This window comes from Centropristis striata, chromosome 7 (assembly GCF_030273125.1).
Source record: "Centropristis striata isolate RG_2023a ecotype Rhode Island chromosome 7, C.striata_1.0, whole genome shotgun sequence".
Taxonomy (NCBI): domain Eukaryota; kingdom Metazoa; phylum Chordata; class Actinopteri; order Perciformes; family Serranidae; genus Centropristis; species Centropristis striata.
Genome location: NC_081523.1, coordinates 18,858,332 through 18,886,111, shown reverse-complemented (window position 1 = coordinate 18,886,111; position 27,780 = coordinate 18,858,332). Strand labels below are relative to the sequence as shown.

General features: G+C 38.3%; 1 protein-coding gene across 1 annotated transcript; it reads right to left on the bottom strand.

Moving 5' to 3' along the window:
• Positions 1-663: 663 nt before the first annotated feature.
• Positions 664-24,473, bottom strand: LOC131974371 (guanine nucleotide-binding protein G(q) subunit alpha). Its single transcript, XM_059336655.1, has 7 exons — positions 23,385-24,473; positions 13,020-13,204; positions 9,925-10,079; positions 8,758-8,886; positions 7,831-7,960; positions 6,921-7,074; positions 664-5,412 (listed from the first exon to the last, which is right to left on the bottom strand). Exons 1-7 carry the CDS (start codon positions 23,518-23,520, stop codon positions 5,222-5,224), a joined length of 1,080 nt encoding a protein of 359 aa, XP_059192638.1. The 5' UTR covers positions 23,521-24,473; the 3' UTR covers positions 664-5,221.
• Between the last annotated feature and the right edge of the window lie 3,307 nt (positions 24,474-27,780).

The window sequence follows — 27,780 nt, the reverse complement described above, 5'->3', positions numbered from 1 at the left end:
TTGCATTTTCAACACTTGTCATTTCTCCCTCGCTCTAGCCATGCAAATACGACCCTGTGAGAATAATACAGAGATTTTCCCTTTTCCTCTTCTGCAGTGGTATAATCCAGAATAGCAGGAAAGCATGAATGGACAAATATTGTGCACTTGACTTAAATCCACACAAATTATGGTACAGAAAAGTGGTAAAAGATTGTAACTATAATGTTTGAAAACTGTGACAGTTTGCCTCAGACATTGTTGTTTCGTGGGAAAAAATGTTGCGCTAAGGTTAAATTCACAAATGATAAACAGTAAGATGATGTGTGTGTGCTCTGACTTAACCAAATTGTCATTCACACGTTAAAACATACAAGTGATAATGATGGTGTAGGGAACAACTCAAATAAAAAACCACAAGCAGTCTTCAGGCTTTTTTTTTGTGCAGTTTACTTTCTGTTTATCCACACTTGTGTCCTCTTTTTAAACAGTGTTCTCAATACATAGATTTTAGAGAAGTCCAGTTTACTCTGTATCATCATGATTGCTTTGCAACAAGAACATTTACAAAAACAGAAAGACTGAACATGTTATCATCAACTGGGACAGTCAAGTACAAAGACTTTTCTATTGAGTAGTCCAGGGAGGATTTGTCGTATTAATGTCAATGCAATACCTCAACTCACATTTTTACAATGGACAATTTGCTTTTGACTTTTTGTTTTCTGGGAAAGATCATTCAGAATGTGAACATCAGTCCTTTGATGATATAAAAGAAGTGAGTTTTATGAAATGTAATGCATTTTCTAAGAGTTGTTGCCTTGATTTACAATCAAAAGTTGTCTTACATCTAAACATAGAAATAGACTTCCTCTATTTCTTTTTGTCTAAATACACTTTATTTATGGTGGTGTTGGGAATTTTAAACAAAGAAGTAAACAAAGTCAGCTCCAGGCATATTTTTCTATCTTTCTTTTTAAGTATTCTGGTGTTGCTTTTTTATCTTGATGATTTTCTCCCAACTTGTTGCTTGGCAACATGCTTGGGGCACATCTATATGATTTTACTTAGCAAGAATCAATTCACTGTCATTACATTTTCAGTGCTTAACAGAGGTTTGTAATACAAATTGGAGTTCAAATACAATTTGACTTAGCACATCTGGCAGGAAGTTTGATGAGGAGAAATGAGATTGGAAAAACACCAACATTGTAGAAATAATAGCTCTATCACTAAATTTACAATGAACATCAGGATTTTAACAAGAATTTCATTCAGAAATATGTTAAAGGAGTGCCAGTTTATGGATGGATGGAACAATTTTACAAAATTATGATTGGAGATCATGATAATAGCAATATTTCAAGATTAATCCTTTAACTTCATATCTGCAGGGTGAAAGCAATCAGATGACGTGTCAGATAGTAAAAGAGCAGAGTACAGAAAGTTATTTTTCAAAAATTCAACCCTGCGTGTTCTACATAATGCAGTCCTACTGCATGGAAATTGAACAGCAGCAGAGGTGAACACCAGCTGGAGTCTGTGCTGTCTTAAAGGGAAAATCCAGCCTGAATATAACTCACACATGCTCACTCAGAGTAATGAAAGTTGCTCACAAAAGTTGAGAACAGTTCCTTGTGACTCAATTATAATTTGTATTTTTCCCATTATAATTTAATTTCATACAATAAAGTGAAATTTTAATGTTAGTCACTTTTATATCCCTTTAGCTTTCTGAGTCTCCCAAACAGGCAGCGAGGCGGTCTCCGCTCACTGCCTTAAATGCAGTGTGTGAATTGTTTAAACAAGGATTTTCCCTTTAAGACGGAGGGGCAGTGTAAATAAGCACTCTACAACAGCAGGGAGACACTTTACTGATCACTGCAACTCCACAAGTTATCATCAACACTGATAAGTTGAAACTATAGTCCAGCTTCAAAACATCTCCTCTGACAACAAGCAGAATCACGCTAACACCGTTTTAACATTCAGTGAAATCTGGCCCGCAGTGTTTTTTCTATTAGGCCCTGCTGCTGATAAGTGGTTATTGTAAGATTTCAAGTACACTGTGAATTGGACTGGAGTTTGACTTGTTGAAGTGGTTGTTGCCTGCCAAAATCAATCATCCTTGTAATAAATTTCACCAGCCAGCTGAAATATCTGAACACAACAGGACCTCGGAGTGAGGGCTGGTTACCTGCCAAACTGGCTGGTAGATGCCGAACCACAGCCAAAATGTAGCAAAAACACTCTGCAGGTGGCTGTTGTTGGATTAGAGTCCAGATTGTGGCACATTCTGCACACACTGCTGCTTAATCAGCATCACATCAGGCAGTTCAATGCATTATAATGCACAGCGGCATGGGTTTTAAGACATGAATATGACGCGACAACATTATGAAAACAATGGAAAGTGTTCTGATTACAATTCACTCATGATGTCCTGTAATGATGTCATATTAGCTACACTTCAAAGCTGTTCCCAGGGCTTCTTATAGCACAGAATAACAAAGAGAGACCACCGAGCCAAAACCAAACAATCCTCCAGCTGCACAATGGGACATTATTGGCCGCACTAGCTTCACTTCTCATAAAAACACAGGTGCCTTGCATGGGACTTCAGAGGCACAGCTTATTCAATAAGGCAATATGTACATGTGGACTGTTGTGAGTTTTCACCGATGTTGTCGTTTCATAAATAAAATCTAAAATAATACTGTACATTCTAATGAAATGGTGGCAATCAAGATGAAAATGAAGTAAAAAAAAAAAGAACTATAAAAGCACCTGTTAATCTTTCCAATTAGGTCAAATATTTGAGTGATTTGTTTTTGACTCTGCCAATACTGAGTTTCTATCAGGGCGGAGGTTCATTTGAGGGGGTGTTGGGGGATTCCCATCTATTAGCACAAACAAGCAGATAATTACATCTCATCCTTAACAAGATTTTATACAAAATCTGAGCCAAAGCAACACTTAACCTGCCTGCCATCCACCTTGTTCTAGCTCTACCTGTTAAATAAAACATACTCAGGTGATTGGTGGAGGGGAACGGAGTGCTCAGGATCACAAGATGTGCGGTACGCTAAGAGATCTAAAGTTAATAAATACTTATCGAGACACTGTGTGATTAAATTTAATATAAAAGAATTCATGAGTGATGTGATTACACCTATATGACAAGTGCTCTTTTCCTGAAACCAGATAAGAACTAAACTATTACAATTAGCCCTGTTGATTGGATTCAGTCTGCAGTTTTTCATATAAAAGTAAATTTAACAAACCGGCTACTGTAAGTACTGGCATACCAATCAGTGTGTTATTGGATAATAATATTCCTCTTAATGCAGTTCTGAAGCTGAACAATGTTTCCTTGCTGAGAAACATAAATGACAAAACACAAAATTTACATTCTCCTCTTAAAAAAAAGGGAAACAAAAACAAACATGTAAATAACAATTTTTTTCTTCCAAAAATGAATTAGCCATTAGACATACAATACAATTACATAGATACATATTTTCAATACCGCACATTCAATCTGCCAAAAAAGTAATGATTACAAAGCCAACAAAGATGCTGCCATATATATAGAGATGTATGTACAATGATTATAGCATTCATAATTGCACTATGCCTCAATAAATGTAAATTACAGGCTTATGTTCGAGGGAACTGTTACAAAAAATACTTAAAGTAACTTAGGAATGAGGGGATTTGCAAATCAGAAAGGAGAAGGGCTTACTTTGGTACAAACTCAACATCAACACTGTGCCCTTTTACATAGGAATTAGCCTAATTTATTCTCCACTGCTATTGAACTACAACAGTCAAGACAGCCGGGCTGTGATTGGAGTATGAAGACACAGCTAAGATGTAACTGGATCGTCTGTAGGCCAAGGGGCGGGGCTTGTAGCCACACGCAAGGTCGTGATTGGACAGATTGAGCAGTTCAGCACAACAGGCGTCCTCCTTTCTGCTCACAGCCTGCTAACTAACTGTAGTTTAAGGTTGGTCCAGGCTGTGTGTGTGTGTGTTTGGGATGGTGGGAGAATACCATTGACTTTCTTGAATACTTGCAGGAATCAGTCGGTCGATCAGTATGTCTGCAGTCATTAGCCCTGCTCTTTTCATGTCCTCAACACTTTATTTCATTAAAAGTAGTAAACAGCGCAAAGTGGAGTCCGGTGCTTGACTTATTTTGGCATTGGCAATAAATATACGTATTACCATAATAATAAGCATTAATGTGGCACAGTTGAACATAGTCATTTAACAACATTGTCTCATAAATGATCACCTTCTCAACTCATTTCAGTCTGTGTAAAGCAACCATCCTGGTTTTCATGACATGACAGAGCAGAGGTCCCCGTGTGCCTCCTCACCCGCTCACTCAAAGCTCAGAAAGCATTTTTAAAGCCAATTTCTCTAAAACTTCATGGTTGTGTTGATGCTGTCAAGACTCAGGCAATTTGCCCCCAAAGTGTGGGGAATGTACTTCCACGGTCACACATGCTCTACTCATTGAATGGTACCGAAGTCAATGCAATGTAATAATAACAATGATTTAAGTCAATCAAAACCAAATCAACGTGAAATAATTTCAAAATCACACTATTTATCAAGAGACTTGCCAATCAGTCCTTTGGAAGAAAATGGAAGCTGTCAATTAGAGATCTGTTACATCATTTCCTAAACGGCCAGGATGAAGCTTCAGAATGAACTGACAGGTAAGGAGGGAGGGTGAAACACACAAAAAAAGGAATGAAAACTTTTTTTTCTCTTCTGGTTTATAAAAAGGCAGGAGGCAGGGAGCACATTGCATTCATTCCAGCTCTGATGTATCAGACTGACAGACAAAACAAGCCCCCAAACCTCAAGTGCACAAAGTAGTTTCTTTCTTTCTGTCAAAAAAACAAAACAAAATTTCACAATGCGCAAAGCCTAGAAATGAGGATCATTGCTGTACATATTCAACAGCAAATCCCTCCCCACCTCTACCGAATCTCTTGTCCCCCACCTCCCTATATTTCATCACCTCCTTAAATAGCAAGATAACATTTACTTTGCTCACCCCTTGGAGACCAAGAGATCAAAAAATGGCAAATAAATTAGTATTATGCAACCATTATATTTTTTTTCTCTGATTTTCTTTTCATGTGTGTGTATATGATCTATCTTTTCACAGATTGCGTCAGTCAGTGTGTTGATGAGGGCCTCCTGTTGTCAGCCCTGCTCCACTCTACACCAGGTTGTACTCCTTTAGGTTGAGCTGCAGGATGGTGTCTTTGACGGCGGCGAAGACGAAACGGATGTTCTCTGTGTCAGTGGCACAGGTGAAGTGAGAATAGATGATCTTATCGCTGTCTGGATTCAGGTCCACAAACATCTTGAGGATAAACTCTCGCCCTGCTTGGGCATCCCTCTGTGGACCTGGAGAGGGGAAGAAAGCGCTCCATGAATGCACTTGCAAGTTTCTTTCATTAGAGTACCAATAAGGTCTAATACCTCACAGGATTTGATTCTGTTGCAGGCTGGTGCATTTTAATCCATGGGGAGGCATATTTTTTGAAATAGCAAAAAAATATTTCAATACTTGATACTTAATATTTTTTTTACTGGATTAGCACAATATGTCTACTTTCTACTCTTAAGTGTGCAGATACTTTTTGGTTACTGTCCCAATATATTTCCTAACCCTCACTCAAGAAAATGAACAGAAATTACTTTACTGTTGGAGCATCAGGGGGATTATTTAAAGCTTTCCTGTTAGAAGCTGATTGTTTGTCTGATGGTCAAATTACTACAGAAATGGACCGATAGGTAGTTAGGCATTACTTTAATCTAGGCCTGTCACAATTCTTCAACTATAGAATTCCATTTGACTTTTGATTTTAAGGTTATGACTCAATTTAATTTTTCACTTAAGCATTTTTTCTCAGCAATGGCTCATTTTGATCAATTTTTGATTTAAGATCAAATAATCCTTTATTAGTCCAGGAGCTGGAAACGTGTTAGATTTTGAATTGAAATCTAGAAACCCTCCTTTGGTGCATTAAATGTGCATGATAATTGTCCCATTTGAAGAGAAATGTTATGTCACGGCTGAAAGAAATCTAATCTTACACTTGTAATTAACCTCTAAATCACTGATATATCATATACTGTATAATGTCTCAGAGAGCATATTGGTGTCAGCCTGACATGTTAAGCAGTTCTTTTCAGACACTGATAAGCTGATATATATCATGCAGTCTCATATTTGTAAGAAATTATAGTTTTGGTATTTAGGTGCTTGTTTGCCAGCATTATACAACATATTACTGATCTGTCAATAATAACATCTTTTAAAAAGTGCATCAGTATTGGTCCAATGTTATTCTGATATCTGGCTGAATTGACATTTTGCCATTTATAGATTGTGGTCCTTTTTCAAGTAAACTTGTTGCCACAGTCTTCACAGGGCCTCACATAAATACATGAATGCATTATACAACACAACATACATAACTACATGAAATACTCCCGAAACATCCACCTATAGACGCATATGGAAACACACAGAACCTAGACACAAACAGGTAGTGGTGTGTTTAGTTGATAATTGCTATGGCAGAGGGGACCTTTCAGGACAGAGGTCTGTATCTACGACCAGATTAGTTTGTTCTTATTTGAGTCAGTTATCATGGTAAAGAAAAGGGTTGAATTTTACTTTTGTAGAGCAGCAGCAGAGGTAACAGAACTTGCTTTGAGTTTGCAGAACAGTTCACACAAAAGTTCCACAGCCCTAGTTTTATTATAAGTTTGTTACCCCTGAGAGAAGTATGTCTGAAATCCTTAACCTGTTTTGCATCTTGTATCACTTTGGCGTTATGTTAACTAGCTGCTTAGAAGAGCTTTGTGTTTGGTTGAGATGTTGTCACGACACGGCTGTTACTCACCGTCATACTCTGGGAAATAGTCGACCAGATGAGAGTACATGATCTTCTCCTCCAACAGGTCCTTCTTGTTGAGGAAGAGAATGACTGAGGAGTTTTGGAACCAGGGGTATGTAATTATTGTTCTAAACAGAGCTTTACTCTCCTCCATCCGGTTCTGCAGAGGGAGTGTGTGAACGTGTGCGTGAGGAGGGGAGAAAGACGGAGAGAGAGAGAGAAAGAGAGAGAGTTAATCACTTAATTAAACCACGGTCTTTCATACTCATTAAGTACAGATTTTAATAAACGCTTTACTGCACCAGAGGGAGAGCAGTAACGATGAGAGAGAAGGGCAGCCATGTCCTCTTCAAGGGTTTAATTTCTCCCTTGCACTTGATTTCAGTGTTTAATTGAACAAAACAACCATTCTGAAAGCAAGCCTTACATATCACACCGTCAACACCACAGTGTATTAAGAATGCTAAACAGAATATCTCCTGTATAATGTAGAAACTAATCTAATTGTTGTAGAATACAGAGGACATGCAGCTGGTCAGTCTTCTCTGTCTGCAGTTTGCAGGCAAAGAAAGAGAAACAAATGGACAGATGACACACACACCTGCTCATTAATACACTTTAACAAACTGACACACATGCTTTATCCTCTTAAGGAGGAGATGTGACTGGAGGCGGTATTCAAAACAGCTGGCTGATCATTTACAAATGCTTTCCAAGGGAAAAAAAGGTGGAGAATGGCTAGGCAGGAGGAGAATCTGATTTCCATTGTTTTAAATAAGGAATAGCTTTTCATCCTCAGGGCCAACTTATGTTCCACATCACATGAAATAATAAAGCAGGCAAGGTCGTTTTTCACACAATCAATATAATCGCAGAGTTGATTTACTTTTAAATTTTGTGTGTATTTAGCATTCACCTCATTGTCCGATTCCACCAAGACTTGGTCGTACTCGCTGAGCGCTACCAGGAACATGATGGATGTGACGTTCTCAAAACAGTGGATCCACTTCCTCCTCTCCGACCTCTGACCTCCAACATCCACCATTCTGCCATGGCAAAGAAAACAGTATGAGTATGAGTCAGTATGAGCTAATAATATGACAGAAGTGAGACTGAAGATGAAGGAGATTTTCTGTAATATATACTGAGGAATCAAAAGTGAAACAGCATGTATAGTGTGGTGCCATTTCAGTGCTTCATTTAAGATGTTTTGAGTTCAAAGGGACAGTAGAGTAGAAGGCGGTCAGCAGGCAGGAGTACAGACACAGAAGCTACACTAAGTATTGTTGTAGACAGAGGGCAGCAGCAAAATGTATTCTAGACACCATCGGATAAAGGTAGTGGTGTAAAGTAAAGTACAATATATCCCAGACATCTGCCAATACCTGAACATTTCAATTGAGTAAGGGTGTTTTCTTACTTTTCATCTACAACATGCACAAATATAACTAAATATAACCCCCCTCCCCCGGATCCACATACATATATATATATTTTTTCATACTTGGCCCTAATACGCCGTCGTAGAGACTAGATCTGAGAGCACAGTAATATTTCTGTATTTTTGATGAAAGAGGAAAGTTTGACAACTGCTACCTTCAGAGAATAAAAATAATTGAATGTACTTCTGTAAAACATGTAACTGTAGGGATTTAAAGTACAATGCTTATATATCTTCAAACACAGAATAAACAAATTGCTTGCAGTGTTTGGCGAATGGCAGAGTTTTAACTTTTTTGAAAATACATACATTTATGTATATTATTCCTATCATTTAAACAAACTTAATTTATATTCCAAAAAGCACTGCTACTCAAGCATTTTTTAAAGTTTCTTTACTTACCTGAATATGACACTCTGCAGGTCAAACGGGTATTCAATGATGCCCGTGGTGGGGACTCGAACCCTCAACACATCTTGTTGGGTGGGAAGGTAGGCCGGCTCAGCGATACGGTCCAACGCGTTCAGGTAACTACAGACCAGACACACACACACACACACACACACAGGGAATGAACTAGGGTGTGCATTTTTCACGGAAACTATCCTATATGTAACTCCAATACGTTCTAGACAGTCTTGTATTTCATCTTATGCTACCTATATATCAGAAGACTTTGAAAATATTTGGAAAAGACTCCCGGAAAACTACAGGCTCACACCTGCTCATCTAAAGACAAGTGTTAAGAGTTTTTAGTCCCAGCCTAGTCTCAGACTGAGATTTTAGACAGACTGTGAATCTTGCAGGGTAACTATTTGCACGACTACAACTAGATTCTTTTAGCTTTTTTCCTACCATGCCATTTTTTTCTCATCATGCTCTTAGTAAAAACTTCCAAAATGGAGGAGAAGCAGCTTTTGGCTACAGCTGCTCTAGTTTGTGCAGTGGTTTGTGGAAACAAAAGGGCTGTTTTGAAATAAAATAGACATAAGGAAGAATAAAGGAAAGGAAAATTTAGAAATGAATTCATGATATTCATTTATGTCCTATTTAATTATAATTTATTTAATTGAATAATTATATTTATCAGCTCAATTAGTCATTTAGTTAATCATACATTAATCATTGATTATTTATTCCTTATTTATGTTTACATTTATTTATAAATTATAACTCCTTACTCTCCTTACTGTTCTCTTTACTAAGAAACAGCGACCCCAAAAATCCCGCTTGTGGCCGTAAATATATAACATCACTGTATTTTAATTTAGGACTGAGCTTACTAGCATTATTGTGTTGTCACTTTTTCCTGTGGAAGTGGTTTTACTGCCCGCTCTGGAACCGGGGACCTTTCCCCTGTTCATCTATTGGTTGCTGATTGTGTTATGTCACTTTGACTTGCAATCATATTAAACATGTTTGATATGATCACAAACCCAAGACTAGGAAAAGACTGATATGAAACAGTGCAGATTACTAAACCCAACATTAAGCACATTTCGAAAAGTCTTCCATTAAATCTCTGAAATGCCTTAGTTCAATTAATACTTTTTCAACAGCTCTACTCACTATTTAGTGGAGTCTGAGAGTTGGTATTCCCTCCTTCGATCGTAGCACTCCTGGATGCCCGGGTCATTCCATAAGCTCTTGATTGCATCTACATAAGGATTCTCAAACATGCTGACCTTTTCTACGTCCACCTCTCTCACAATGTTGGCGTTGCCCTGGAGAAAAGAAACAAAGAGAAAAACTACCGTGACTAAGTGAGACACACCCAAGACAAAAATAACACTTAATTTATAAAAAAAACTTTTTGATAATCCAAAAACACAAGGACTGTGAAAGAAAATCAACATACAGGTTAAGTAGCCCTAAATATCACTGGTGTATTTTCTCACTCACTGACATATTCTATATCCAGAAATTACTTTACAACCCCAGGCTCTGCACAGACCTAATAACTGAAGCTCAAATCCCACTGGGGCTATTAAGGGGAAAGTTTTGCCGCCCCAGATTCCCATTAAAACTCTCTTGTGTCCCATGACAAGAGATCAACATGAGCCTGGATGTGGAAACTGTTCCTCTTTCGTGTACTGCACCAATTATAAAATATGATAAATATAATAAATTAACAAGTAGGATGCCATAGAAGATAAAAGTAGTAGTAGATACAACTTCAAGTCTACAATTGTGACATTTAGCCTGCTATGAGGGCCCAGACAGCCAGTGTAAACAAGATTGACAGGTTTCATTTTCACTTCCTTTGCGTTGTCAGTGAACTCTTTTGTACTTGTACTTCTCATTTTAGCCTTTTGTACATGAGAGCACGGGGATGTTGAGCACACAGTATGACAGTCATTCAGTAGTTTTGTTGCATGGATAATGTTCACTTCATAGAATCATAGGAATGAATGATTAATCGTATTCAAACCAACATCGTTAAAAATAGAATGTCATTTTGAAATTGCAAATGCTGCAATTAAAACAAAACAGAAACACTCACTTGTCAGAGACACTTGCCTCTGTGAGCTTTACGTGCACACAACTGCGAGTTATTCAGTTGGTTGCAATCTGCAACGTCACCACTAGATGCCAGTAAATCCTTCACACTGCTCCTTTAAATTACCGGTATGTCATAATGATGATATTACACGATTACAATGCTTGAATGTACAAGTTATAATATTATACTATGATTGAAGGCTTTTACAGTTCAAGAGCTAAATGAAGATGTGTTTAAACAGCGACAAGTAGTCCTGGCCTACATGAATGACTGGTTGTTAACTGTATCCAATGTTGTGTTGATCATCTTATTGAATGATTTTTTGCTTGTGTACGGTGAATAATACCGAGGATAAGGAACTTACAAAAACAATCGTTTACTGAATCGCGATATCGGTCTAAAGGAATTGCAATTAGATTACTTCCCCACATCATTCAGTATATCACATTTTCATAGTACAATACTTGTATTCAAGAATATTTTCACTGAGTAGTTAATTGTCAAATACAAAACATCCCCTCTATCTTCCCTCTCTCTCTTCCCCCCTCACACTCTATCTACCCTATTCTACTCTGTTGATCTGCCCTGTACAATGACATCTATTGCACTTATGTCCGTCCTGGGAGATCCCTCCTCTGTCACTCTCCCTGAGGTTTCTTCTTTTTTTTCCCCTGTTAAAAGGTTTTTTTGAAGAGTTTTCCCAGGGATTCTGTGATTTGTGATTCTGGGCTAGATAAATAAAACCGACTTGACTTGAACTGTAAACACTATAATCCCACAACAGCCTTTTATTTTGATAGACCATACACTTGATTATGAAATATGATGAAGCTGGCAGTAAACTGTAACTCATGTATAGTAAAATGTATATTGGTAGAAAACGTGAATCTACAAATTGTCATTTGTACACATGTGTATATTTTTTATGAAAAAGGATTACGGTAGTATTATTTTCATTCATCATATCTGAGGGATGTGCCCGGTTGTATTGTGTTCAAAGTGGTTAAAACAGCGGTGAAATGTCTGGGCTGAAACAGCACATTCCGTTTCATTCTTCGTGAGCGGAAGCGAAAGCTAACACGGACAGTGGTGAGTTGCCACAACAGCAAAGATACACAAAGCAAAAGCTCAAGTTAAATCCAAGTTGGGATGCTTTTTTAGAGTCTCAGTGCTGACAATGTGCACGAACATAATCCTATAAGGTCTGCCTTGATCATTCCGAAATACAGACCCAATACTTAAAACTAAAGACATACTATGACACATGATATCACACATACTAGAAATACTTCTGATGTAAATAATGGCACTGATATTAGGAACTCGCTCCTCTAATGAAATAAATGGGAGGCAATGGTACCTGGTCTTATAAATTGGTGATTAATCACAAAGCATTTCTAACAGAGTTATCACCTGGAATAGTACATGTTTCACCCCCCTTTTCTTCTGTGTATTATCAATAAAAACACTTACTGGGTCCTGATCCTGACATCCTATCATAATGATCTGACTTCAGGATATCACACTAAAATCTTGTAAATAATTTATCAACCCCTCGTAACTGAATCTCAAAAACCTTTCAGCGTGCTCCGCCTCACTGGACTGTGGCCATGCAGAGAGGAGCAGACGCAGCATGGTCAGCTGTCACCTGAAATGCTCTGACTTATTAAGAAAAAAAAAGGTTGCAGGGGGGATGACTATGCTCCACTGCCTTTCATTTGTCACTCTTAGAGGGAATAAAACTGTGAGTCACAGAGGTTACTGTAACAGCTCCCAAAGCTCGGACCACAAAAGTGAAAAGGGAGAAAAAAAAGGAGCTGCTGGTATTCTGGTTACAGAAAAGTGAGGTCAAATTTGGGTGAGTAGCGTAGGGCAGGTCTCTCATGTGTATTTGCATATGTGTATTTGCACTCATGGATTTGAGTGCACTGAAACACAAATACATGGGCTTGAGTGCTTTAAGGACACAGGAAGTGTCAAAAAGGACAGGAAGCGATTATGGATGGCTGTTCCAAATAAGATAGACAGCACTCTAAAAATATACAAGGACACTGTGGCCGCTTTGTAGCGTCTTTATTCTCAAACTATTAGTCACCCTTCACAGCAGTTGTTAATTCAGTTGACAAATTTGAAACAGCTTTAGTGAAAGGATCTCATTTACCTTGTTGTGCTCATATTTGTAGGGGACCTTGAGCGTCTCTGAGGCTCGGATCATGGCCTGCATGGCTGTGAAGATGTTCTGATAGACCAGTTTGGTGAAACCCCTTTTGTCTTCGTCAGAGTAACCGGTGCCGTGGATAATCCTCATCTGTTTTATGAATGTGCTCTTCCCACTTTCCCCAGTGCCTGAGGAAAAAAGACAAGGAAAGGGAGGAAAGGGACCAAATGGAGAGAGATTAATCATTTTGTAGTTTTAGTCAGGATTTTATTTAACCAGACAACACACTTAATGTATTGTGTCAGCAGCCAGGCTGCAAAATGGACACACGTCGGCTTGGCTCAGCTCAACTTAGATTTGGTATCAGGTCCTGTTCTGCATTTTATCTTCTACTGCAGAAAGAATCCTCTCAGTGAGGGCAGGATTCTCAGCTGAGCGCCGTGTGACACTGTTGTGACATTATACTAAATGCAATACACTTACAAAGTCCTTTCACCTGCAAAAAATAGAAAAATGGGTGCACTTGAATAATTGTACTGCACATGGTAGAGCGTACAGCGTTTTTTTGCAGGCTGTCATTGTCTGCATTGTTTTAACTCCACTTTCTTGTATCGGCTCAGCTTGCTTGGAACCTCAACCAAGGTGGTACTAAACAAGGTACCAGTAAATATCCACACAGAATGTGTGGATAGTCATGCCATACTCATTTATGACTCTCCTGCATCTCAATGGACAGAAGAGGAACTGCAACAATATGCAGCTAAAGTCATATTATTTCACTGTAACACAACGTCCTGTCTGGGATGAAACTTGCACACACATACACACAGATGTACAGCACACGGTATGTACTCACTCACACATCAATATTATGTGCTGGTTCCTTTCCTCTCAGCCCGTTTGCTTGGTCTGGTGACAGACCAAGAACAACATCATTCTCCTCTCAGTGGTGACAGGGACTATTTGGGTGTGAAGAGCCGGGGGTGTAATTTCTCTTTGGTTCATTGAGAATCTTGGCAGAGCAGCTGAAAGGACTAACTTTACCTCACCACTAACTCTTGAATAACTTTGGCAGGAAGGAGTGTATACAAGTGTGTGTGGTGTGTGGTGTGTGTGTGTGTATGTGTGTGTGTGTGTGTTTTACATGTCAAGACGAGCGTGCTGCATTCCAGTATAACCTAAAGTCTCTGTTATAAAAGTCTCCTTTATAATGTATATTATAAACTCTATTTTAGCCAATTTAGCCTCTCTACTGAGGGCCCACAACACAGACCAAGTACTTAACAAAACCATGCTAAAGACTTAACCAGTGCTGAAATACCAGAACCTCAAGCAAAACAGCTTTTCTATTGTAGGGTTCCCAATTTAGAAGGCGGGAGTTAGCACAATTACCCCTAAAGTGCTCGAGAGAGAACACTTAACCCTTAAAAATCCTATTAACTCATGTATTATTTAAAGTGCATGATACAGTGAGGAAATGCTACCATGTAGATATGCAGATGTTTTCACATTGGCATTTGGTTGGACAAGTTGGCTTTGAAATGTCAAAGAATGGCGACACTACTTTTAGCCACTTACGTTGCTAAATGGCTGAAACCAATCTTCCTTGTTGATTATTTTCTCAATTTATCAATTTATTTTATAATGTTTGTAACCTTGTGACAGTGTGCTATCTTGGCTAGGTCTCCCTTCAAAAATATATATTTTAATCTCCTGGTTAAAGAAAGGTTAAATCAATTCATTAATAGTTGCCAAAGTCAAATATTACATCCTCAAATGTCTTATTTTGTCTACAACTCAAGGCTATCCAGTTTACTGTCATAGAGTAGTACAGAAACAAGAAATAATTGCCAATTAATTAAACAGCTGACAACTAAGTGTTTTTACAGCTCTAACTTGCTAATTTATTTTATAAAATTAAATGTATAAAAAATACATTAAAACTAATTATCACATTATTACATCATTACCATTTAACACACTATTTGATTTTTAATTAGATTTTCAGTTGCTTATTAGCACTACATGCTAATGCTGTTGGTGTACTTTAAAATTTCCCCTCTTGTAGCACCAAAGGGTGGGTGAGACTTGTCACTACCTGCTTTCCGCCCACACACCTATAATTAACCATTACACCTACCTCAGTGACAAGCAGTAGTGGTTGCAGGCTACAAACAGTGTTTCACAAGAGTTAATGGCTGACGGCATCCACCCTAAAAATAGACTCATTCTATTTTTTAAAACAGGCAAAGTGGAACAGTGAGTAATCTCAAAAACTTAAATTAACTGCCAGTGGGTTCTGGATTTGTACGGTACAAAGGATGTGGGTTGCTCTTGTGTGGCACACTTCTGATCTCCTCATGGTTTGTTCAAACACAGAAAACTGGAGAGAACTTGAAGCCCTCACATAAGAAGAGGCTTGTGAGTGGCTCATAAAAACATTTATGATTATAGTTGCTTTTAATTTGTCACGTCTCACCTGATAATTTGGTGCTGAGGTTACAAAGCTGTAATTTAATGAATTCCAGGACAGTCAAGAAAATAATTACAAGTTAATTTATGATCTACTATCCTTAAAAGACTGCAGCATTTCATATGTTACCTTAGGTTCTAGAAAAAGTAGAAGGTTAAACAGCGTTTTATAACGTATAATAAGAAAAAAATATTCAAAAGCTGTAAAATATTAATGACAACAATTTCTCCAAATATTCCAGGATCGCCTGACCGCAACTGGGTCCTAATGGATCTTCTTATCGCACCAACTACAGACAGTAAGGAGCACGAGAGACAGAGAGTTTGCTGCGTATGCTGGCCATTAGAGGCTGCTGAGTCACCTTTCAAACCAATGCAGTGACCCAGGATTAACCCCGTGTTTGAGGTTGGCATGAATGGCTTGACATAACATCTGAGGTGAGTACGTCTGATCCGCCCCAGGACTCATGAACATAGTCGGATTGAGAGGAAGGATAAAAGAAAAGACAAAAAAAAAGGCAGGCTGCTTTGTGTCTGGCACATTCATTTCAAACTTGACTATCAGCTGCCAAATATTCACAACTTATGTTGTCACAAGTTGAAACTGGTCGAACAAACAATAAGCACACAATAAAAGGCTGTCAAAAGGATTATGTGCATGTGGTTGCTTTTTCCACTAAAAGACTTATGTTCATTGGCCACAAGACAAAGTCTCGGAAGCTGGGCATTTCAACAGCCCTTGAATGCACCACAGCATCAGTGTCAGCTGTGCACAAGAGACGCCTGCAGCTGACTTTTTAAACCAAATGGGATAAAGGATGCAGGAACACTATGATGCTTGAACATCATTATAAAAAATGCATGAGTGAAGAAGAGGAAATGAAATCACCACTGAGAGCTGAGCAGCACCTCAAGGAGAGCATAAACACACAGAGAAAAGGGAAACACAGTGCATTCATTTTTTACAAATGCTGTACTCTAACTTACAATGTGTTTCCTTAACTATAGTCTGTAGTACTGCTGCAGTAGTCACATCTAAAAAAACAACACACTATTGGTTACTTTAGAGTTATTCTACTTAACCATACATTAATTCGCCTCTGATAGCATTTGAAGGGTCAGACACAGCTTGGATCTTATTATGAACTATACACTGTAATAAATTATTCTGTAGTCATTTCATTTTACTTAATATATTTGAAATGTATTAAATATAAATGCGTCCTTGATTTTGAGGCAGTTGTTTAAGTAACTTTAATACAAAAATGTTTGAGATACAATCTACTTATTTTGATCATGTTAAATATAATCTTTATGTGTATGTAATTCTAAATCAAGAGAATTTTGAAGGAATCCAACACAATAGAATTAGTCCATTTTAATTGACACTTAACACTTCCTGTTAAGTTATTAACTCAACTTGTAACATAGTTAGATTTAATAAATAATATTGCGTGCAATCTGTTGCCTCATTTTTATTGAGTAGCTATTGTTTATCTTTTTTTTTTTTTTTTTTTTTACAGTGTAGGGTTATTAATGGCTATTGGATCATTCTAAGTAATATTTAACTCAACATTTATGTTCATGAATTGATTTTTTCAATAAAATAATTGAAACTTGATAAAGTTCTACTTTAAAATAAATCTGTTGATTTTGAATATTTCCAAAATTCCCCAGCTTACTTTCCCATGGAAAGTTCCTGGAAATTTACTGGAATATTTTCAGCCCTTTGCAACCCTAATCACAGCACTACTTTCTGTGCACTCTGCCTGCCACAAATCTTTGCATGTAAACTATTAATTAAAAATGAGTGTTTTTGAGAATTTATATAGTAACCCTAACATAATATTGCAATACTCAAGTGTTTCAATATTTTCTTGCAGCCTTAATTGGCAGGAATGTCAATCTCTCAACCATCAATTTTGCTCTTCTCCATCTCAGTTACTTAAACATGACTTAGAGTTTTTGGACTTTCATGAACTGAAAGTTGACAACTCTGTTGTCTGGTCTGAAGGAGCCACGTTTTGGTTTTCAATTTCAAAAGGAAACTCACTCCTGTGGGTGTCAAACATATTCAATGTTAATGGCAAGCAGCCTTTAGCCAGCACCAGCAATCCCAAGGCAAAACACAAAGATATGAATTCAGTAAAAATAGTGCGGTGAAACAACGTACCTAACTAGACAGTATTGTGATGTTTTGCACCAGCATTCACAGTATATGTCCATGTTAATGTAAGTCAATTTAGTTAGGACAGCTGGATGTCATAATGCACAATCATACATGTTCAAAATATGACCTTTATTTGCTGCCACTGCCATGCAAGACGTGAATTATATTGAAAAAAATGCAGTTACTATGTTGACTATTTAACTGCATTACAATGAACTATGCCCTGCTATACTGGAATCAAATTATATTGGGAAAAAAAGTTTTCCTTCTTAATTCTGCACTTTCGATAGCTACGCTGTTAACTTGGCTGCATTCACACAAGAATCATAAGACATCTTTAGTGCTTCCTCTCACAATTACAACCATGTGTTTGCTAAAAGCTTGTTAAAAGTTGTGGTGGACTTTGTTCAGTCGTAGCCTTGACAAAGTTCCCACAGCTTTCATATGGCCGATAAAAGCAGCTGACAGTGATTGGGTAGAACAACACTTTTGCAAATGTTCTGGACAGATGATATGCAAAATCTGAGAGTCAAAAGTGCAGATATGATATGATATGATTTTGCTGCAATAGTGTAGCAGCTATTTCTGTGACTTTAGTATAATACTCTAAACTTCTGATCAGGCTGAACTTTTCTGAACAACTTTACTTTCAAACACCATCATCCCACTTATCTATGCTTTTCTCTGCGTAGGTGTAAGTGTGTAAAGGGGGACAGGCAACTTAAACTAGGTCTGAAGGTCTCTTGAGGATTGGAGTTAGCCTGTGCCACTTTTGTAATTGAGCAGTTTTAATCAATTTAGCAAATAGAGGCAAGCCTTATAATTATTCATGTTCAACCCTTTTGTCTGTCAACAGACCTCACTGCTAATAAACTGCAAACAGAAACAAGTTGTATGAAATACATGTAGGAATGCAACAAGGAAGTACTACGCAACGATTAGATACTGTATCTCTCTCGAGGTTAATTTTCTACAGATGGACGAAATAAAAAATGACTTATCATTTCAGCTTGTGTAAAATAAAATCAAGATTGTTTCAGTACAGGTGACAATATAGATAGTTGATCTTGCTCAAGGGCATAAAACAATATTTCAACTCACTCTGAGAGGTAAACTCATCTAAAGAGGTCCTACACTGTGCATGAGCTCTTCCAGTAGTTTCAGTTTTTCTGTTGTGTATGTACAGTAAACATGCTCCAATGAGGCAAAGTGTTTCTAGTTACAAGTATTGTATTCATGATCCACAAAAACGCTACACAAACATGAGCGTTATGCAAAGGATCAAGGGTATTTGATCATAGGATTTCTTTTAAAGTTATAGTTTTAAATGTCAGAGGATCCTTTGAGCTAAGTAAGTTCCAATAACTTCAGTTGTAACATCAATGCACTCAACTTAACTCAACAAAGATGTCAATAGTTTACTATGTTTGATTAGTAGCCATCTACAGAGAGTCCATCAACATCAAAAACATACATGTGGAGGACCATCAGAAGCAAGATATGATATTTGTAGCTATTGTGCTAAAACTTAAATTAAAAAAAAACCAAAGTCTCTATTACTTTCCAGTCTCCAGTAGCTATGTCACCATTCCTGTGCTAAGCTGCTGCTTTCCTCTCTTCTCCATTCATCTTGAACTTCCCATGACTGCACAGGTTTGGAATCTCAGCTAATGTAATGGATCCTTCGCCTGGTCTTCTTTCCCCCATCGCTGTACAACAGTCTAAGTCGGGTGGTATTCATCATATTTATCATCTTTACCTCCACCAAAGAGGTTATGTTTTTGGTTTGTTTGTTTCTCAGCAGGATTACAGAAAAATTACTGCCCCAATTTTCATAAAACCTGGCCAAACGGTCTAGCATGGGCCAAAAAGAACCCTTTAAATGCTGCAGCTGATTTGAGGCCCCAGACATGTACACTTATTATATGTCATGATTGTTAACATCGCAAGATAGGGCACGGCCTTGACGGAGGTCTGTGCTCTCGGAGTGTCTTCTAGTTGAACATCTAATTCCCTCAAACAAAGTGTTGCAGATCAAATAAACATTGTTTAAAGCTAAATGCCCCCATCGCCTGCACACTGCAGAAAGTTCAGCTTGTGAAAGAGAAGTGCTCTTCTTTATCTCAACAACTAGTCAAGTGCCCTCTAAGCATTGTCCACTCCTGCAGCCGAGCAGCTCACTCAACAAGCCTTGACCAGAAAACAAGAGTTCAAAACTCCAAATCAACAAACTGCACCTAGTGGATATTTGCAGGGTATTCAGTGGGAGCGTCTCAGATTAATTCCCTGTACCCACAGAGGTCTTATTTCTCTGACAGAAATATGTCAAAGTCAAAGGTCTTATCCAGCTCTGCATGTTATTATGCACCACTTTACTTTGACAAAATGTAACCTTGTTGGGAGGTGTACCCATTTTTGTTTATGTGCTGTAACAAACTATGACCTGCGCTGCAAATTATTTGGTTCTTACCAAGATAAAAAACAACAACTTAGATTTAGAAGTGTTCAATAATTTATTTTGTTTTAAGAGTTAATTTCTTATTTTAAGTGTTCAACATGCTTTTTTTCTAGATTTAAGAATCTTAATTCAAGAAATATTGTCAAGTGAAATTATCTATCCATGCAGCAAGTTCATTTCCCTCAGATTTAGTGTTTTTAGACACCCCTTTTTTGCAGTGTGGCTGCTACAGAGGTACACTGTTATGATATATATCATATCCAGGAGTTATGTCAGTGGCTCAATAACTTTTTCTGCTGTACCACATTTTTGTTTTACTGTGGATAATTCTTGTTGACCTACATATTGTTATATTTGTTAAAGAAAATGAATGGAAGAACATTTTCCCAGCAGATACTTTGATTTGACATCACAAGAAAAGCACAGGTGGCACTAACAAAAACAATGTGAATAATGCTTCTGGCTCCTTTGCCCTACAATGCATCAGTTGGCAATGTTATTATTAGTTACTGCTGCAAGAAGCCTTCCACTCCATTGCTCGTTATGTATTCTTGGTCATCTGCCCAGGTTAAATGAGCAACAATTTTCAGTACATCTCTCTTGCGATTTTACAACGCCTTGATGGATATTAGGTGCACGAGATGGACGGATTAAATGCTTGCAATGTTTTTTTAAACTTGCTCATTTGTTGTGTTGTGTGGGCTTCAATGTACCCAGTGTCTTTGGATACAAAGCAATTAGTGGATTTGAAAGACTAGAAGTGAAAAAGCCAAGACAATTTGTGAAAATCCAAGTGATGTACACTTTGAAGAATTGAGAAACTTCTAAACTTGACTGGAGAGTTTTGTGCTAGAACCCATGGGATATTGAGCAATTAGTGAGTTTGAAAACCCCCAATACACAGATAGCATGTGGGTTAATAGAGTCATGTAGAGCACGCACAGAGTACTCTGGTAAGCTCTACCACTAGTAGTGCGCGGGGTGGAATGTGTATGACATACACATACAAATGTTTTAACTGTGAATTCAGAGCCAATAATAATAATAATAATAATAATAATAATAATAATAATAATACATTTTATTTGTAAAGCACTTTTCATTGTTAAAAGCAATCTCAAGGTGTTTAAGATCATATATTTAATGAGATAAAGTCGGCTGATTGAGCCATAATTGTTTGTGAGCTCAGACACCAGCAGGTCTGTGTGACATCACACTATAGTTTCTATATTACTGGAAACTTTTTACTTTGCTGCTTAATGGATTGCATTCACCGCGATAAATATTCAAAGACATTAATTGGAGGCATCCTGTCATTAGAGGCATGCTACTAAACCACTCAGAAATATAACACTCTATACTAATAGGACCTACTGATAAGCAGCTACTCTACAAAAAAAAATAATTATTGAATATGAATCATAACCATCAACTGGGTTTGGGCCTTTATTTCACAAGATTAGTGACTAATCATTGAATAAATACAATATACTGTCTTATGAGAAATACAGTTACGTCCTCAGACTTACACATCACCACTTTTTGGTTTGGGTCATTGGCTGTTTATGCGTTTGCATAATAGGCGAATTGTTGGGTATTAAAAGAGATTAGAGGAAAACAACAACACAATTATTTGTCCATAGTTAACAAGGAAGGTGGCAGTCAGCTCCTTTTAAATCCTGTTAAGGGGAATTCATTTCATCATGTTGTACTAACAGGAGGGCAAGGGGAAAAACTGTCTCCTTCTTTCAACCCCTCTTAAAAAGCCCCTAAAGAGGCCTGCTTCAGACAGTCGTCTGGATGATGGGATCCTAAATCCAAACCTGCTCCAACCCCTTCTCCTATTTATTTTCTAAAAAGGACTAAGAGAGGAGGGCACTGGATCAGGAAGAGAGGTTTCTGGCACTGCTCTCCACAGCCACGGTCATCACAACTAATGGGCTTTTCATTGCAAATCTAATTAAAAACGGGATGGTGAGTAGATGACTTGTTTTCCTCAAAATTATCCGGTATGACAAATACTTTTCAACAGGATTAACACCCACCCCATAGCACAACCTCACACTGTAAAACTACACAGGTACCATAAGATGATTTAAAAGTATTAAGGTTTTATGGCACCATTTTAAATCATTATGCCCCCGCTAGGGTTGGGCGATATGATGATATAATCATCAAAACGATATAAAAATGTATATTGTACACATAGAATCAGATGTTTTTCCATATAGTTTCTGTGGTGATGTCACAAAAACAGCAGCGGAACTGAGTAACAACGATGTTAATGTCATTTTGACTCGTCTTACATTCTAATCACACCACAGCGAAGATGTAGCAAACCATACATGCGTTGTTTTGCAAACATGGAGTATGGTGTATACAAATCAGCTTTATCATGTGGTTATTTTTATATAGACTTTTTTATTACCAGAAAGCATGCTTTATATTGCAATATGTTTAGCCATCAAGATATAATATGACCTATGTTGGATATGGAAGATTTTGCACATATCGCCCAGCCCTACAAGATAATTTAAAAAGTTAAGATTTTACAGCATTGTAATTTGATGATTTCTGGTCTATTTCAAGTCACTGTGTATCGGCTACTGCTGTATGATTTTGATTGCTGATTCAATTATTTTGAGATGAATTCATTCAAATGAATGTATGTAATGGTGGGTGCATGAGCATACCATCACACAAGCCTATATATGATAGGACAGCATGCTTCCAGCCTTGCTCCATAGACTGAAACCTGTGATATAATCACTGCCAGGGTTATGTGTTAAGCGGCAATACTGCTTTGATTACTCCCAATAAAACGCTAGACTTTGGCCCAGCCAGTGTTTGACACACTCATAAGCACACCACCTGGATGGGCCCTCTAGGCCTGGCTGCACAGGTTGCTGCCAGGCCAGTGAATGCATGAAAAAGGTAAGAGGTAAGGCCCATGGTGACTTGAGAGCATTTGTTTCCTCGACACTAGCCGGTCGCAGTTATTCAAATCAGGTGGTTTTTACACTGGCAGCCCTACAGGCCTGACTGGGCAGCATCTCCTCCCTCTGCTGACCTGCCAATCTGTGCACTCGACTCACAACACTGAGGTATTTCAACCACCCACTCCCCAACTTCACTCAGGTGGGAAGCCCCATTAATAGACCCCCACCTCCCCCTGCCCAACAAGGTATTTTTGGTGAGAGGAATTTGTGCTTTGCATGTCTCTCCCCCTACTACTCTCCCTCCCCGTGTTTCTCCCTGCCGAGCTTACCGAGAAGCAACAGTTTCAGTTCCCGGCGTGCGTCCCTCTTATCCCGGCGGAGCTGCCTTTCGATCTCGTCGTTGATCCGCCTGGCTTCTTTCGCCTCCTCGCTGAGGCAACACGCCATTATGGATTCCAGGGTCATTCTCTCTCCTTTTTGAAACACGCACTTTTCCGCTTTTTCCTCTTACAGATTCATTCAGATTCGTCGAGGTAAAAAAAAAAAAAAAAAAAAAAAAAAAGCAGAGGCCTGTGAATACCAGATAACGTCCACATACAGGCCTACAAGTGTTGAAATAACGCGTGGACGCCCTTATAATGAGCTAGAACAGTCCACACACAGATTGTGGAGGAAAAGGAAAATTAGATATTTGAGAAATTATTGACCCCCCTCCCCCCGTTTCGGTTCGCTTTCTGTGCTTCCTGACAGCTTCAAAATAGTGTCCAAAGCGGTTTGAGTTGAATATCTGTTCAATCTTAATTGGTGTAATCTGCTTTTCCTTCTCAATATGATCAACAGATCCTTTTAAGACACATCCTCCGTACTGCTCTGTGTGATCTCGTTAAGCATTGCCATCCGTGCCCGGCCACCCTCTCTTCAAAGTCTTCAATGTTGTTATTTTTCAATCTACAAAATCCCTTGTGTTCAAGTTATCGTCCGTGGGTGAGGGCAACGGGAAAAATACATGAATAAAGCTTTCCGTTTATTTTCCAGTGGCTCGACTCCCGGGCGTGGTAAGGCAGAATATGGCGGACTTTCACTCCAATCCGCTAGGCTGGGATACAGTACAGTTATCTCTCTCCGTCTGCTCAAAAAACCAAGAAAGCCACACATAACATTGCATTTCAGCCGGAGCTGTCGATGCCGCGACCGAAATATATCCCAGTTTGTCTTAAAAGACGTTCACGTCCATGGCTCATCAGCGGGGCGAGAAGAAAGGAATAAAATGCCGTGTTGTTGCTGCTTTTCTCCCCGGACAATCTTCTCCTTTTCCTCAATTCTCTTCATGTATTTTTATTACAGAGGCCATCCACTCCTCCGCTGGCAGGGTGACGTCGGCCTCCCATCGACAAGGGGGGAGTGTCACGTCAAACAAACGCCACACAAGTATTTATGCCCCAACCTGTGGAATAGAAAATGTGTATGAATGGAGAAGCTGAACTCAAATCTCCGTGGGCGTAGGCGTAATAGAGGACAATTTCACTTAAACTCAGTATTTGCGCTGACTTTGGTGGAAGAGCCTTCACAGACACAATAGATCTCGGTAAATATGGCGTATTTCATTGGAAAACAACAACAACCTTTATGGTTTTCTGCAAATCGTTTTCTTGTTATGTTTGTGTTTGCATGATTGCCTAACCACCTAGTGGAGGTCGTCTAGCACAGTCTCGAGTGTGCATTGAACAATAACATGTCACCCACATCTGTATGCTGTCCAGTAGCCTAAATATTCCCAGTGGCACACCTAGAAATGTTTCATAGGGTGGCTGGATGGGGCCACTGAAAATCTTGCTGTGGCACACCAACATCTCTGGAACCTTATAGAATGTTAATAATAGTAATAGCTTTTTCTGAATTTACAGGTTTATTATCTCAATATTCTGAGAAAGGTTTTCATGGAAAAAATGTCTGATAATATCTCATCAATTCAGAAAAACAGAGCACATATTTGTTTCTCAAGTGAATGCTTTGTTTTTCGGTAGAAAACCAAAAGTTATAACTCCATTTTAGGAATTCTTAATGCTGTTGTTGCATATAGGCAAGCTGAAAAACTGTGCCTTTATGAGAGTTAAGGATCCCATAATGATATACTTTGATTTATTTGGCTTAATTTGCAGTTTATGTGCTTTGTTATTTGATGTGCATAGACTAGTACAGTTAACTTTCCTAGTTCCACAACAATCCTGTTTTAAAGTGTTCTGTATGCCTACTTGTTAAGTGATTCATTGTTCCCAAATCTGTTACTTGTAATTTTTGTTTTAAATTGTAACCATTGTTACATGTAAATCATCTGTGCCATATGCCTTTAACAAACTGGAGAGTTACACAGCAGTTGTTAATCACATCATTCTAACAATAGGCCCACACACTCACAGATTGATGAAATGATAAGTGGATGGATGGATAGATGGATGTTAGAGGCCGTATCACATATCCACAGTTGTTCCATTATGATCATCCCCACTGTTGCCGGAGCCATTAGTGTTATCAGTGAATCAGTGTCCGTTTTACTTCTGCCTTTTCCACAACCAAACAATTGGCTATCATTACACACTCATTATTGGAAGGACAGTCAATCATGTTATAAGTCAACACATTACTGTGTGAGCTGTTTTGTTTTGAGTTTGGGGCTCTAAGTGGATACAGGGCTTACAGAGGCCTTTTTAGGGGCTACCTATTAATATTATAATATTATAATTTCCCATTTGGATCCCAGGTCCAGATTAAGGTCCAGGGCCATGGCTGTAGAAAAAGTGCTGACCTGCTTGCTTTGGTTTAAGGCTGCCTGAAAACTTGCCAGCTTTGTTTTGAGGTGGGTCACATGCTGTGTTCCACCTGTAATACTGACTGACTTGGCACTGCTTTAAAATTTTGGGTAATAGCCACACTGCACTTATATTATCTGAAACATTTAAATGGAAACACATGGACATTTGCAGGGCAAAGTTCAGGGCTTTTTAATTGCATCGTAAAAGATCTACATTACTACAGCAAACTCTGTGCTTTCAGCAGCGTATCGCATAAATCTCTACATACATTCTGGTGACAGTGTGGGTGAGGCAAATGGATCAAGTTGGAGATGAGGATTATAGTAAAGTGAGAGCACTTGTCTTCATGAGCTGCTTTTGTTTTACTTCACTGATATATTACAGTGAGTGAAGTACCCTGCAGAAGACACTGTTTTTTTTCTACCTGGGCAGGGACATGTGTAGGAAAACTTGTATAACTGTCTCCACTGTGCACACAAAAAAATACCTTAAGTACAACATGTAACTGATATAATCCTCAAATGCTCATATGCTTGACACACTAATTCAACAGTTTAACTGTTGAAGTCAAACTCAATTAAACCATTTGCCGTGAACAAAAAGTTAGAATTGAGGTCATCTCACATAGGTATTGAACAGCGTAGAGTGTAACCTAGCTAAGTGGCCCATTTAAACCTTTTAAATTGGGACATCCCAGTGACTCAGGGCCTAATCACTTGTAATGCATTTGTTTAAATCCAGGTCATGAAGTCAAATCCAGTCTTATCTTTCCTTACTTTATCTGAAAAATATCAGAGCTACAATGAAGCACATGAAAACATGATATGAAAAGCAAAACTGTAAAACAGTTTTAGTAGAAATAATGTGAGCTGTCCAGGGACCTGTCTGATTTGACCCAGATTTCCAGCTTGGGGAGCAATTCAACCTGTGCCTGTAATGAAGGTCAACCAACCACCTCTGTAGAGGGACACCCAACCACAGGTCAGTAACATTTTAACCTGTCATGTGGTGCTCAGCATAATGTTGTTTAAAACCAAGATTCCCCTTTGAATGTTGTTGGCTGAAAACCATGTAAATTTGAAATGCTATGGTATTGTGTCTCAAGTCAAATTAATTATGATATACTGTATATACTGAAAAACCTGTTATTTGGATGTAAATTTAAACCAAATAAAAAGCAAACAACATTTTTGCATCCTTCTATGACCTTGGACAGTGTGAGGATAGACGTCATAGCACTGAGACATTGATGGTATCTGGAAAGGTTTTGGTTGCCGGTTCTGCTACAGAAAACTAAGGCTTTCAAATATTTATCAATAACTTATTGGGGGGAAACATGAATACATTTTTTGAACAAAAGCAGAAACAATGGATGTAAAATAAGTGTTAATAGCTACACAGTGTCAGATGGGTATAGGCTAATATGCTGTATGCAGGCAGTCATTACTAAATGGGACAAGCAGAAAACGTCAGATGTCAAAACTCCAGAAGTGTGTTTTTGTCAAAATGTGGCTTTAAGGTCTTAATTATTTCCATCTGATATGGTGGGGGATAATTTGAAATGTATATGTGTTCAATCACTAATACTGGAGACAACGCATAGAGAGTGAGAGGGGGTTGATGGGAGAGAAGCTCAGCTGCTCATGTGTTCCCAGTGCCCCCAGGGGCAGGTTAATCCAGCCATGGGTGTAGATGTGCCAATGGAGTAAAAAATACAAATAAATGGTGTGCACATTAAATAGTCACCGCCGTAGACACACGACTAAAAAAACTGTGCACATGTATTAAATGCAAAGTGATTTTTAGATGGGGGAAGGTACACGACCAGAAATGCAGCGATAAATGGTAAACCAGGCTTTTATTTTGTAAGAGAAAGCTTTGGATTACTTCCTGCCCCATGTCACGTGACCTCGCC

Bases quoted from the DNA above. Each gene is read 5' to 3' on its own strand.
- LOC131974371 (XM_059336655.1), bottom strand. From the start codon at position 23,520: ATGACCCTGGAATCCATAATGGCGTGTTGCCTCAGCGAGGAGGCGAAA. The intron at 13,205-23,384 runs GTAAGCTCGGCA...TTTTTTCCTCAG, and splicing joins ACTGAAACTGTTGCTTCTCG to GCACTGGGGAAAGTGGGAAG. The intron at 5,413-6,920 runs GTGAGTAACAGC...TCCCCTCTCCAG, and splicing joins CTATTTCCCAGAGTATGACG to GTCCACAGAGGGATGCCCAA.